The 13,368-nt window shown below is 40.8% G+C and overlaps 1 protein-coding gene across 1 annotated transcript; it reads left to right on the top strand.

Annotated features, from left to right (window-relative positions):
- The first annotated feature begins 33 nt into the window (after positions 1-33).
- Positions 34-13,177, top strand: ACTR10 (actin related protein 10). Its single transcript, XM_035328718.1, has 13 exons — positions 34-191; positions 2,303-2,375; positions 2,859-2,941; positions 3,919-4,027; positions 5,590-5,697; positions 6,041-6,108; positions 6,416-6,495; positions 6,914-6,949; positions 8,204-8,283; positions 8,372-8,445; positions 8,894-8,975; positions 10,401-10,602; positions 11,736-13,177. The coding sequence occupies exons 1-13, from the start codon at positions 115-117 to the stop codon at positions 11,915-11,917; spliced, it is 1,254 nt and encodes a 417-aa protein (XP_035184609.1). The 5' UTR covers positions 34-114; the 3' UTR covers positions 11,918-13,177.
- The last annotated feature ends 191 nt before the right edge of the window (positions 13,178-13,368 follow it).

Below are 13,368 nucleotides of genomic sequence, written 5' to 3'. Positions count from 1 at the left end.
GAGGAGGACGGCCCCGGTGCGGGGAGGGAGGGAGGCAGGAAGGAAGGAGGCAGGGAGGCAGGAAGGAAGGCGGCTCCGCCATTGTGAGGCTGTGGGAAGCGAGGGGAGGCCGCGATGCCGCTCTACGAGGGGCTGGGCAGTGGCGGGGAGAAGACCGCCGTGGTGATAGACCTGGGCGAGGCCTTCACCAAGTGAGTGGCGTGTGTCGGCGTGTGTCGCCCCCCCCTGCTTCTGTCGCGACTTGCCGGGGAGTCCGTGTCGCGACCGCGGGGCGGACCTGGCGCCGGGCGGTTGCTTCCGGTGTCTGCTGCCGGGAGAAATAATTAGTAAATAATGAGTTTGGTGGTTTTTTTTCCTCCCACCCCCTTCCTATGGTGGCTTGCTTTGTGCAAAGCCGACCAGAGCCTTGCTTTCTGATCGCGTTTTGGGTGAAAAATATATTTAAAAAGCGACGTCTCACATGGGTGTCGCAGAGCCACATCCCCCCGTGTCCCGGGCCAGAATAGGCTGCAAGTGCCCCAGAGGTTTCAGTAGCCTTGCACAAAGCAGAAAACAACAACAACAAACTCATTACATTGCAACAAAACCATCTCTTACTAGTCCCTTGTCTGTGTTCTTTTGGGGCATTTACCTGCTCGAAACCCTGCTGCTGTCTCACCCCCCCCTGAAGTGGCACACTTGTAGGAGCAGGGTTTCTTCCCTAAACAGGTTTTTGTGTTACGTTGTACTCACTTTTTTTTTGAAGTGGCTGTTTAATTACATACCAGCAGCCTGGCTTTGTTACCTGAAAGTCACTGGTTGTGGAAAGGATTTGATAAAACCCTCACCAGACAGAAACAGTAATTCCACGAGTGACCTCCTGCCCCGTCACGGATCACAAGCTTTTCCCAAATGTGGGGTGCTTTTGTGCTTTTGTCCCGTGCTCTGGTACAAAAGCATTTCCCTTGAATAGCATGCTTTTAGGGTCTGTTTCCAACCTTTGTTCTTACAGAAGTGGCAGTAATTTCATTGCCTCTGAGTTACCTGTCCTTTTCTGAGTATGACTGAAATCATCAGAAAGTTCAGAAGTTATTAGGATGACAGGTAAACACAACCACCTGTACACACTGGGACTTCTGCAGAGTTTTTCTGAAATGATCTGAAGAAATGTGTTTACAGTTGCCAAATACCCAAATAAATTGTTAGTATTAAAAGTACTTGAGTTCCAGCAGTTTCAATCTTTCTACTAGTGTTTTCTACCATTGTTCTTTTCTGATGCTTGTCCGTAATCAAACCTAGAATTTCTTTTGGTTCTTATGTGCTTTCTTCAATCCATGCTGCCTATGTATTTTAAGTTGTAATCTAGCTATGAAACCCAAATCGGTTTCCAAGAATTCTGTTTTGGAGTTGCTACTGTTTGTATTGTTGTGATGTATCTAAATTGGATGCCGAGTTCTCGTGTTTTGTCAGGAGTCCTGCAGTGGTGACCAGCCATCAGCAGGCAGTAGTGCCATAAACCACCCAGGATACCTGTAAAAGGAGTGCATTGCAAAGTGTGAAACAAGCTGGAAAAAAGAGTCCATGGGCCAGTGCTGGTCAGCAGTGAAATGGGCTGCGGGACCTTTATGATTGCGATCATCAAGTTTGTCTTCTGTTTCTGCCAAACGTGCAGCCAGCAGGGCGAGGGAGGGGATTCTAGATTAGCTATTAGGAAGAAATTCTTCACTCTGAGGGCGGTGAGGCCCTGACACGGGCTGCCCCAAGGAGCTGTGGCTGCCCCATCCCTGGCAGTGCCCAAGGCCAGGCTGGATGGGGCTGGGGGCAGCCTGGGCTGGCGGGAGGGGTCCCTGCCCATGGCAGGGAGCTGTGAGGTCCCTTCCAACCAAAGCCATCCTGTGATTAAATACACAGCACAAAAAGTGAGGATTTAAAGAGGACTCAATGACTTGGTGCTGCCTGTGTTTCCTGAGAGCTTCAGTGAAACTTGGACTGGTACGGAGGACACAGGAAAGTACTCTGGAAAATTAATATGTGGCAAGGAAGGTTGTAGGGGATTGCTATCAACAGGAAGTTGTATTCAGTGGAAATTAGGAGGCAAATCAGAATTGAGCTTTACAGTCCTTAGAGGTATTTCACTTCATGCAGTTGAGAGGGAGTCAGTAAAAAGGTATACAATCTTTCTCATTCAAAATGACTAGATAGAAAAGTCATATGCAAAAAACCCTTTGCAATTACAGAAATACTCCTAATTAATTACTCTGATTCATAGGCTAGTCTGCTAATAGAGACTTCCAATGATAAAGTTTTCCACGTTTTCTTTTAGGTGCGGTTTTGCAGGAGAAACAGGACCAAGATGCATTATTCCTAGTGAAATAAAGAAACCTGATGTCCCTAAGGTAAACTATTTTAGCTTTGCAATGTTTAGTATATTATGGTATAGAGGGGAATTTTCAGATGTGTCTTCTGTTCATCATCATCTATTTTTCATTAGAACAGCTGCTAATAAATATTGTAACAAGATACAAGTAAGTGTGATACCAATATGTATTAGATGGTACTTATTGCTCACCCATCTTGTTTTGGGGGCATTTATTGAGACATTTCCTTGCCTAACTGCAATTTTTTAGTAGAAAATGGCAGCTTTGGAAAACTAATGTTGAGATAAGTTGCCAGTATGAAAAATAAGGATGAATAAACTCCGGAGTTTAGTTATAGGGTGAATTATGAGGTGCATTGTTAACTATAGCAAAACAGGCAAAAGGGAGTATTTCTTTATATTTATCAGGTTATATATATTCAGATGTATGATAGATACATTTCTTTTTATATGATCAATGTCTAATATTTATGCTGACGATGCATATTTCTTTTCTTTACAGCCTATAAAAGTTGTTCAGTATAATATTAATACAGAAGAGCTATATTCGTATCTGAAGGAATTTATTCATATGCTGTATTTTAGGTAAGGGATACGTGGATGTTAATTATTCATGCCTTCTGCAGCTTTTTTCTGAGTGTATCCAGAGGTATTCAAGTGTCAAAGGGACTTCTGTCTAGTCAAGTAGAAAAACAGAAGATTTTGCAGGTAGCTGCCTGGCTGTATTCTTGCTGGAGAAATTTAGTGGTGCTGAGATTCGGGTTATATTAGAAAGAGTTAGGGGTCTGCAGCATCAGCTTCTCTCTAGAAATAAAATGTAGCTGGTAATTTGCCTTTTAACCGTGGCATTCATAAAGGACTAGATGGGGAAGTCATTACCTGAGGAGTTGTACTGATTTCGGTAGGGCTGGAGCTCATCCTCCATCAGTGCAGAACTCATTGCCACATGACCATGGTTTTAAGAAGGAATCTTAACGTGTAGGACACTTTTGCCTGACTAATACATCTTTTTATTGTATTTCTAGTATCAGTGAATAATGAAATTGGAACTGGTAATTTTCTCTTTATGTCCAGTCTGTACTTTTATGGAGCAAAAACCATTGTTTGACCCAGGGCAAATGAGTATTTAATTTCTGTACCTCAGATCTCCAGTGTTGGGTACTTCTTTGTGTCCTTTATCATTGATTTGTAATTGAAATCAGGACATTTGTATCCTCTCTTTTATGGCTATACTGTATGACGCTGGACAAGCCATTAATGACTACCGTGCATGCCTATTTTTGCATTTCTGTATGTTGGTTTAGAGATGTATAACCTCTGTAGCTACAGGCTGCTGGCAGAGAGTTCTATTACTTGCTTTCTATAACTTGATTTCCCAACTTTCTATTAGGAATTTGTTTTTTATACTTTAAATTTGGGAACAAGACTTTGAAATCTGCCATGGAAAATGCTATCTAAATACAAATTATTAGGATTTTCAGGTAGAATGGAATTTTAAAATAAGGGCTTGTCATAAGTGCATAAACTCTCCAGTTTAGTTTTACAAGTCTTGCCTTTTTCAGACATCTGCTGGTGAATCCCAGAGACCGTCGTGTTGTTATCATAGAATCTGTCCTCTGCCCTTCACACTTCAGAGACACGCTCACAAGAGTCCTTTTCAAGCATTTTGAGGTATGTATTTCACATAACTACTGCATGTGCTGAGCGTCGCACTTGACAGTAGAAATCTTACTGATGATCACCACCGTATGTGGACAAAGACATGGAAATAATGCCAGAATTTTGAGAGAGACATAAGGAAGATGAAAAAAATCTGATGGTCATCTGGGGAGGTGGGGTTTGGGGATCAGACTAAAGCACCTTAAAGGCTGCAAAAAAAACCAGCTATTAAGAATCTGAAAGGTTTCTCTGGCTTGTATGAAAATACAGCTCACATCGTGCTGTTCCAGACAGAACCAATAATTTCCATTGAGCACTGCCGGAAGCCAGAATTTATATTTAAACATTTCTTAGTGCTCTGTCATCAAATCTCATGACTTCTCTCAGAGTCAATATCTTTGTCTAGCACATGATCTAACCTTTGGCTGTACTCAATCAGAAATGAGAGCTTACCTGAAATTCATTATCTCCTCAGCTTAATCAATCTTTCTGATAGACTCGAGAAAAATCTGAACCTAACTCTTGGTTACTTCTAAAGTAAAATGTATTGGAAGGTGGTTCCATAACTTTTTCAATTCAAATAGAACAAAAGTTGAAGTTCTATAAAAAGCAGTGAAACTAGTTTGTCTGTAGTCCTACTCCACTACGATTCCACAACACAATTTAACGTCTGATCTTGAAATTCTGCATGATTCTTTCCTGTGATAGATAAAATTTTCTGACTTGAATTTACTGAAATATTTGTGTGTGTTTTTTGCCCTTGTCTCTCCCCCACAAATCCCTTTCTGGAGGAAAAAAAAAAGTCTCCAATAAAGCACTTGCATGCAGAATTGGTTGTCTGAAGTGACTCATGACTTGGAGAATCATATTTTGATGGAGAGGCTTTGTAGCATGTTAAGAAGCCAGTTAATACTGAAGTGGGGTTAATTCTCTCTGGCTAATACTTCCATCTGGTGCAACATGTAAGAATGGCATTTTAATACACGGTCAATATTATAACTTGTCTCTGGGCCAAGTACCAGTAATGTTGCCCTTTAATGCAAGCTTTATTGAAATTGCTTCTTTAATTCACGCTTCAAGGCATGATATTCAGTAAAGGAACAGTCACAGTCTAGGAAATTTGTTTTGTAGAATTCTAGGGGAAGAAAGTAATTCTCATGTAATGATGACTTGAGTTTCCACATTGCTTTGAGAAAAGCATTATAAATCGCTTTTTCTGTGAGGTTGAGTGCACAGCATTTTACAGGGCACGCTTTCATGGTTTTTCTGTTGCCTTTAATCACATCTTCAAATCTTTATGCAGCATTTCAAGTAGTTGTGTTTGTTTCTTTAACATTAAATATTACTGAAGTGTCTTGTATGTACCATGAATTAGATGACTATAGATCCTACTATCCTGTTGTATTTTATTAATTACTACACTACTTTAAAAACTAAACTAAAAATTGATATCTCAAGATACAACTGCTTGGATTTTGATTTTAATGTAACAGGGAAAGCATCATTGCTTTAGGTGTTTTGTGTTGTTTGTATTTTTCCCTCTCCCGTCAATTGCCCTCTTGGTTTCCATGTAGGTACCTTCTGTATTGTTTGCTCCAAGTCATCTAATGTCTCTCCTGACACTTGGGATCAATTCTGCCATGGTGCTGGACTGCGGATATAAAGAAAGCTTGGTGCTGCCTGTATCCTTTAATAATACAGGATGAAAATTTTCATTAAGCTGCTATTTTGTAGGCTTTCAAGTGTGATAAAAAGCAATAGAAACAGATCAGCCAATCCAGCTTTTAATTATAAGATATTGTCAGCTGGGGAATCTCTTCGCAGCTGACATGTTAAGTCTGTGTTCCACTGAAGCTTGGGAAAGGTGGTATGGGATTCTTAGGTGGTTTGTAACTCCATTGTTTATGGATTAATAATGAGTTTTGGAGAAAGTCAGCTAATGTAAGAAAATGTTGAGTTTTCAGACTGCAGGAACTGCTTTTTCTCCTCATGCCAAAAAAGGAGAATTTCCTGATCTTTATGTAGATATATGAGGGAATTCCAATTCTGAGCTGCTGGGGTTCTCTGCCTTTGGGAGGAAAGGCTATCCACAAGTAAGTTCACCCTTAAACATTCCTGGCTACTTCTAATTGATTTGTGGAAGTTACCCTTTGATTAGTGACCAAAGATTCCTACTGAACATTACTTAAATCATAACCGTTGCTATGCCAGTAGTCCATTTTTAAAGTTACCACTTTGTGGCTTTTGTTGATGTAGTAAAACATGTCAACACCTGATCTACTTCAGCCTTTATTTAACGGAATCTAGCTGAAGGGAGTAAATACCTTCCCTTAAGCGTAATACAGAGAATTGTCCTGAGTTAATAGCTGCCTTTACCTAACTTAATTTGCAATGTTCTAGGGAGCTGGAATATCAGTTGTTGGAACAGTGCACAGTTGATACAGGATTAGCCAAAGGACAAAGCCTTCCATCTGTGATGGGTAAGGTCTGTTTGCTGCAGTGTAAGCGCTGTGAGCTTGCACTGGGGAAAGGGGATTAATACTGATGGTTAATAAAAACTATGTAGATAGTATTCATCATATCTTACGTGATCTTCTGTCATGATTTCTTTCCGTATTAAATGAGTATATTACTTCAAAAGTAAGCCACTCATAAAACTAAGTTTCAATGAAAGCCCAGATTAAAGGCCTGTAGTGTTTTTTCAGTGTCTTTTGAGAGAAGGCTAACTTTTTCTGTTCATAATATTCTTCTGCTTAGAAATCTTTAAAAGCTGCTGTCAAAGTGGAACTGTCCTAAATGTAACTCAGAGGTAGTTCAATTGTTAAATACTCTTTCTACTTGAAAAGTAGACTGATTCTAACAGATGAAATCTAACTGATTTTGTTGTTGTTGCTGCAGGCTCAGTTCCAGAAGACATAGTAGAAGATATAAAAGGTAAAACTTCCTTTTTTATGAAACCCTAGTTTATTAAATTGTGCAGTAGAGCAGAGAATGATAAGAACAAGCATGCAAAACTTTGTATTCAGGTACTTATTTTGGATTCTCTGTTTATCGTATTTCTTAACCTACCAGAAGAACTTGCCTTGTTCTTCCTCTTTGAAAGCAAACAGAACACCGCATTGAAGTCCTTTTTCAGTTTTAGCCCTTGTGTTGCCAAGACAGCTCATATTTTGGTAGAGTAGAGCAGTAGGAGTATTATTATTACACTATTGTATACATCCTATGATCAGCAGGTCAAGTTAACTTGGTGTTACAGTTTTTTTAACCACCAGCACTTTGTGTATGACTGTGTACAGTCTGCACTGCACGTGGTACAAAGTTAGCAGATCTATTTGCCAAAAATTACTGTCATAGGTATATTTTGGTTGTAAATGTAGTATCTATCTTCTGGACCAAATTAGGAAGAAATCCATCAGTGAAATGCAAAATAACTGAAATACAGCTGGTGCTTTGTCAAGTGGAAGCTCCTTTTCTAACTCCTGGGCTTGGAACACAGTTTCCTGATTGGTTCTGGTATTGATGCAATCTCTTAGAATCAGATTCAATGTGTTAGGGTTGAAATTAGGATTGCTTGTGTATTGAAGGGTTGTTTCTTTGTGACAACCATTTATGAAGAAGATTCTCATTATATGCTTATTTATTTTAATACAGCACAAATTAATAGTCGTAGGCATAGAAATAAAATTGTGGTCTGTCAGTGCTGCTTAGAGGAAAGAAAAACTTATGAATTTCTTAGGAAGCTGAAGGGTTGCATTTGGAAAAATACTTATATGATCAGTGGTTGTTTAAAAAAAAAAAAAGAAATGTCTTGTTTGAAGCCATAGTGCAAGACCAGGAATGGTGTGTTTGACAGTGGAATTCAACCTCTGCCACCTAGTGGTGACCGAAAACATGATTAATAGCATCCTTTGTCCTCAAATCTTACGTAGCTTGTTTGAGAAAGAAATCTGGCCTATTCTCACACACTTCTGGTGTCATTTTCATTTAAATTTATGGTCTAGATACATCTGAATTCAGATGGAAGTGTAGAGGCTTGTGTTGTGTTTTTTGTTTGCTTTTTTGTTTTGTTCTGTTTTCCACCAGCAGGGCGTAAAACGTGCTCTTCTCTAAGTTAAGCAAAATTGTTTGTTTTACTGATGAAAGGATCCAACAAAGTCTCTCTTCTGCCCCTTGTTTTCTTTTACAAAGTTCGCACTTGTTTTGTGAGCGATCTCCAACGTGGGCTGAAGATCCAGGCAGCCAAATTCAACATTGATGGCAGTGCTGAGGTGGGTGGGGAATGAAGCTTGTCCTGGTATTTTGAAGTGGACGTAGCTGTTGTGGCCTTTAAAACAATGCTTGTGTTTTTATTTCTAGCGTCCTCCGCCACCTCCAGATGTGGACTATCCTTTAGATGGAGAAAAGATTCTCCATGTAGTTGGCCCCATCAGGTGAGAAATACTGTAGTGAAGTGTTTGTCTTTAGGAGGACGTTGTTTTAATTCTGAGAGCACACAGATTTTCCTAAAACTGAATTGTAATGAAGCACTTGCATTTTTTTATGTCTCTTAAATAAAGCCTTTGTGATAGGCACAGTGCAAAGCCTATAATAAGAGGTTTCTCCTCGCCCCAAGTTGCTCACAACTGAAGATGAGCCAACAAATCAGAGGGGTGGGGGAAAACAGAAATGGAGTATGACTGCATGATGGCGAGACAGGTTTAAGTGGAGTGAATGAGACTGTTGCCTCCCCTTTGGCACTGCCTGGTGCATGCACTGCGTGACAGAAGAAGCTGTGATGTTGTGCTGTCAGCAGGAAGTCCGTACTTATTTCCAGCCCTGCTGTTAGCTCATGGTGTAGCATTGCTTCTCATTAACACTCATTTCCTGTCCTTTCAACAGAGACTCAGTTGTGGAAATACTGTTTGAGCAGGATAATGAAGAGACATCTGTTGCCACTTTGATCTTAGATTCGCTTGTTCAGGTATCTTTATCTTCTAAACAATTCCTTGCATGTCTCCAGAGTTAGGGAAGCTGCTCTTAGAAATGTCTCTTTTTAGAGTGATGCCCCCCTGACTGCAGGTTACAGTTGGTTTCAAAATCTCAGCACAGCAGGACTCCTCGGGTTGTGCCACATGATGAATTACTGTGGGGCAGCAAGTCACGGTTTGTCATCCGCTCTGTGATTGTTTTCATACTCCTGGGTGTTCAGCAATTTATTTAGAGCAGTTTTCAGTCAAGAAAAGAAGCAACGCAGTGCTTGTTCCTCAGCAAAAGGGAGAATCTAGCTTGCATTTATTTTGGCAGTGAAGCCCTGTACACACACATACGCGTACATACAAAGGAGTAGCTAATACTTGGGTTATAAGAATTACACTGCTTGAATCAAAGTTACAGGTATTCTATTTCTTAATTTTTCAAGAGGTTTTGCTCACGGTTAGACTTTCTGCATCCTGCAGACTGTTTATTTACCTGATTATTCATTTAACTAATTTGGACATCTCTATTACAGGCAGTATTTTAGAAATACTATGGGAAGTTTTCTTGGCATATAGAAACACTTATTTTCTTACAATATTTATGGAAAAAAAAAGATTAGAAAACCAAAATAAATGGATTTTTTCATTATGATGTGGTGTAAAGTTCACTTTCTTCCTGATGACAGTCATTTCAGTTACAGCTGAAATGTTTGGCAAGATCTGTTCCTGGATCTCTTCCCTCACCTCTCTACCTCCAGGCCTTTACATCATTCTTTGGCTAGCAAAGACAAATGTTAAATTTACAAACATCAAGGAGTGTCCAGTTACTTCTCCTGGACAAGCACAGCGCTCTGGCAATGGATTTTTTTTCAAAGGGAATGCACAGGTCTGCTTGTTGAGGGGCAGAACTGGCAAAGCTTGGTTTTCTTGTGCCTTTGTGTGTTCTTGTTAGATTATCTTGTTAGATTATCTGATAGCAAAGGCAAGCTCTAGCTTTTCTGCCACAGAGGCTTCTGTAGCATCTTTCTCCCATAAGAAGCTAAAAAGAGTCAAGATCATATTTAACACTTTTCTCTGAGAGCACTGGTTGAGGTTTTGTGTGTCTCTTCTGGCACGTTTTCTCCCAGAACTCAGGGGAATTAGTCACTGATACCTCTGTCCTCTGTTGTCTTGGCCTGTCTCAGCTACAGGGCTTTACAGTGACTCACGGCGTGCTCTTGCAAGCCTCAACAGGGCAGGTCCTTCAGCTTGGTTTTCTTGGAAAGTCTGGGTAAAAAATGATGTAGGTTATTTTTCAGAGACGTAATAGAAAACAGTGATTGAAGTGCATAGGAAAACTAGCTGAATTTCTAAGAGACTCATACATGCAATTTCAATTAGTGTTGTTGGTTTTTAAATGTGTTTTTTGTTTCAATTCTCTTTTGCTTTAGTGTCCAATAGACACCAGGAAGCAGCTGGCGGAGAACTTGGTAGTTATCGGCGGCACTGCCATGTTGCCAGGATTCCTGCACAGACTCATGGCTGAAATCAGGTACCTGGTAGAGAAACCAAAATACAAAGAAGCCCTCGCCACTAAAACCTTCAGAATTCACACTCCGCCTGCCAAACCCAACTGCGTGGCGTGGCTGGGAGGTAAGAACGAGACTGACTGTTAAGCACAGGCACAAAGCGGATAAACAAACCTCCCGGGTGGGATTTGTAATGAATAAATGGCAGTAAAATTTAGGTGAACTAGTGAAAGTAAGCTGCACCTGAGCTCTGTGGAATTGTTCTGCCCTCCTGGAAGAAATCGTGCAGACTGCAGCTCCCTCGGGGACACTTGGAGGGCAGAATGGCACCGAGGTTTGAGGGAGCTGTGACAGGTGATGTGCAATTTGAACCAGCGCTGAGTTGACTCGGGTGCAGTGCACGGCTGCTGCCGTGGGGTGGCACGAGTGAAGAAATTGGGGAGAGCAGAGACCTGCAGCGTGCACAAAGATCCCTTTTGAGAAACGAGGAGCTGCGGGCTGTTACCGCCCTGTGCTGCTGCAGGGTGCCAAGAACAAGTGCTTCAACTGTGCGGTGGAGTTTGGATGCAATACAGGCAGGACAGGGAAAAAGGATGGTGAAGAAGGGCTTTGCATTGCTAGCAACTCTTTCCAGGAGGATTATCAGATGGGAAAGAATTCTTGCTTCTCTAAACTTCTGTCTAGTAAGCTGAGACCATCCTGTATGTATGAGGAACTAATTTTGATTTTATTTCCATATGCTTTTGGTATGTGTTTATCACATTTTAGTTCTAAAACTTTTTGAGTCTCATTTTAGGATCAGCAAACAGGAATGATTTATATGCACCAAGTTCTCTGATACTTAACTTTGACTGGCAGTGCTAATCAGCTGCTGTGCTCTAAATCTTCTCACGGCTGGGGTGAACTTCTTATGCTGCATCCTTTTTTCGGGAGAGGAAATCTCCTTAAACACATGACGGTTTGTTTGAAGTGCTTAAAATCAAATCTTGCAGAAGGCTTATCATAAGAAGGGGGTCAATTGGGCCAGTTTTGTTCTCAGCAGAAACTATTTTTTTGGTTGTTTTCACTTTCAAGGGACATTATTGGAAGCAATTTGAGACTAGTTGGGCTACTAAAAAGGAAAGTGACTAGATCCTTTCATTCCTTTATTTGTTTATTTTGGACAAAGCTGAAAAAAATAAAGATTCTTGATGAGAAGCAGGAAAAGAAGTTCAGTACACCAAATAAATGCCTTTTTTTCTTTTTTTCTCAATGTAGGAGCCATTTTTGGAGCACTTCAGGACATCCTTGGGAGCCGGTCTGTGTCCAAAGAGTATTACAGCCAGACAGGCCGCATACCTGACTGGTGCTGTCTCAATAATCCTCCACTGGAAATGATGTTTGATGTTGGAAAAGCACCCCCACCGTTGATGAAGAGGGCTTTCTCTACTGAGAAATAAACACCTCAATGCTGCGCAAGGATTCTCCTCATCTGTTTCACACACACGCATACACACATTGGGAACTTTTTGTTTTGTATTAAGTAATTTATGTAACACTTAAGTATGACCAATGTGGATGGCTTTGGGGAGTATGTACTAACACTATTTAAAACCATGTCCAGTTGTTGTTCAGAAAATTAACTTTGGCAACTACTACGCTATTCTGTCCTCTTCTGAAAAAATGTATCGTGATGAGATGTAGCTTACTGAGTTCTGTTGTTTGTCTGTACAGTAAAGGACATGGTTGAGATTTGTTTTAAGATATTTTGATCTGAAGTATGCTCAGAAGAATGGCAGACAGTCTACTTTGGGAAACATCTGTGAAAGCTTTTCTGCCACATTCTGTATGAAGTATTCCACCCTTGAATCACCTATGAGGACTGTTAGGAAATGGTTTGCGGCTGTTCAGCAAGGGTGCTGGAACAGTATTTCCCCTGCACAGAGAGTCCTGCTTTCAGAGTTTTAGCAGAGAACTCTTCTGCCTGTAATTCTCATCTAGCACTGAGCTAAGAGCTCCCCCAGTGCCTCTCCTCCAAGGAAGGATCCAAAGAATTATAAACAGGCGTATGAGGAGATCTCGAATCTGTTACTGAAATGCCCATTTCAGAAGTCACTTTTTTGCCCTCCTTCCCCCCATCAGAAATATTAAAAAGCTCATTGTACTGCAACAATATGTATTAAACACAAATGCACTACAAAGTTCATTGCTCCAGAAACCGATGTACATTTTGACGTGAACACTGTATTTGGGAAATATGCTTCTTGTAGCTGATTTCCCCGTGATGTCTGCTAACTACCTGCTGGGGTTCTCATAGCACGTTTCTAAAATTTAAGCATATGTTAAAAGAAACATTGGGGTGGTGAACCTTAACACGAGGCAGCATTTAAATAAGCTTCTGCATGACTTTGCCGTTCTGTTTCAGACGTTTTATTTTAGCATGTTGGGGTTATTTGACACACGGTAGGAGATGTTTCTTTTTATCTTATTGTTTTTGAAATTAAAAAAAAAAAAAAAAAAGAATCACTGTTTAAAGTGTTTTAGTCTGTCATGGGGGAGATTTTGCTGGTTGGTAACAGTGGTCTGGTAAGCCTTAGAACAAATGATTTCTCTCCAGTGGTGTTGGCAGGTGGATTTTTAAATTGCCTTCTTCCTACTTCACATGAGCTGCTTGGCTGTTGTACAGGAAACAGGAAAATAAACAGACATCACTGTGAGCAGTTCTCAATGCTTTATACTCCCGGGACGAAGCTGGTTTTTAGCAGTGATTTCTCAGCCCTCAGAGCATGGTGGGGCCTGGCCGGTGCCTCTTCGAACTGATGTGAAAGTCTCCAATCCAAGCACTGGGTTCCCAGGTGAAGCAGGTTGTGATTACCACGCACAGGAGTTTTTCCGTGGCAACCTGAGGACA

This window comes from Oxyura jamaicensis, chromosome 5 (assembly GCF_011077185.1).
Source record: "Oxyura jamaicensis isolate SHBP4307 breed ruddy duck chromosome 5, BPBGC_Ojam_1.0, whole genome shotgun sequence".
Taxonomy (NCBI): domain Eukaryota; kingdom Metazoa; phylum Chordata; class Aves; order Anseriformes; family Anatidae; genus Oxyura; species Oxyura jamaicensis.
This window is presented reverse-complemented; position numbering and strand designations above follow the sequence as displayed.

Excerpts from the sequence above, each read along its gene's own strand:
- ACTR10 (XM_035328718.1), top strand. The coding sequence starts at position 115 with ATGCCGCTCTACGAGGGGCTGGGCAGTGGCGGGGAGAAGACCGCCGTG. Across the intron at positions 4,028-5,589 it reads TCCTTTTCAAGCATTTTGAG|GTACCTTCTGTATTGTTTGC; the intron begins GTATGTATTTCA and ends GTTTCCATGTAG. Across the intron at positions 8,446-8,893 it reads CATGTAGTTGGCCCCATCAG|AGACTCAGTTGTGGAAATAC; the intron begins GTGAGAAATACT and ends TCCTTTCAACAG.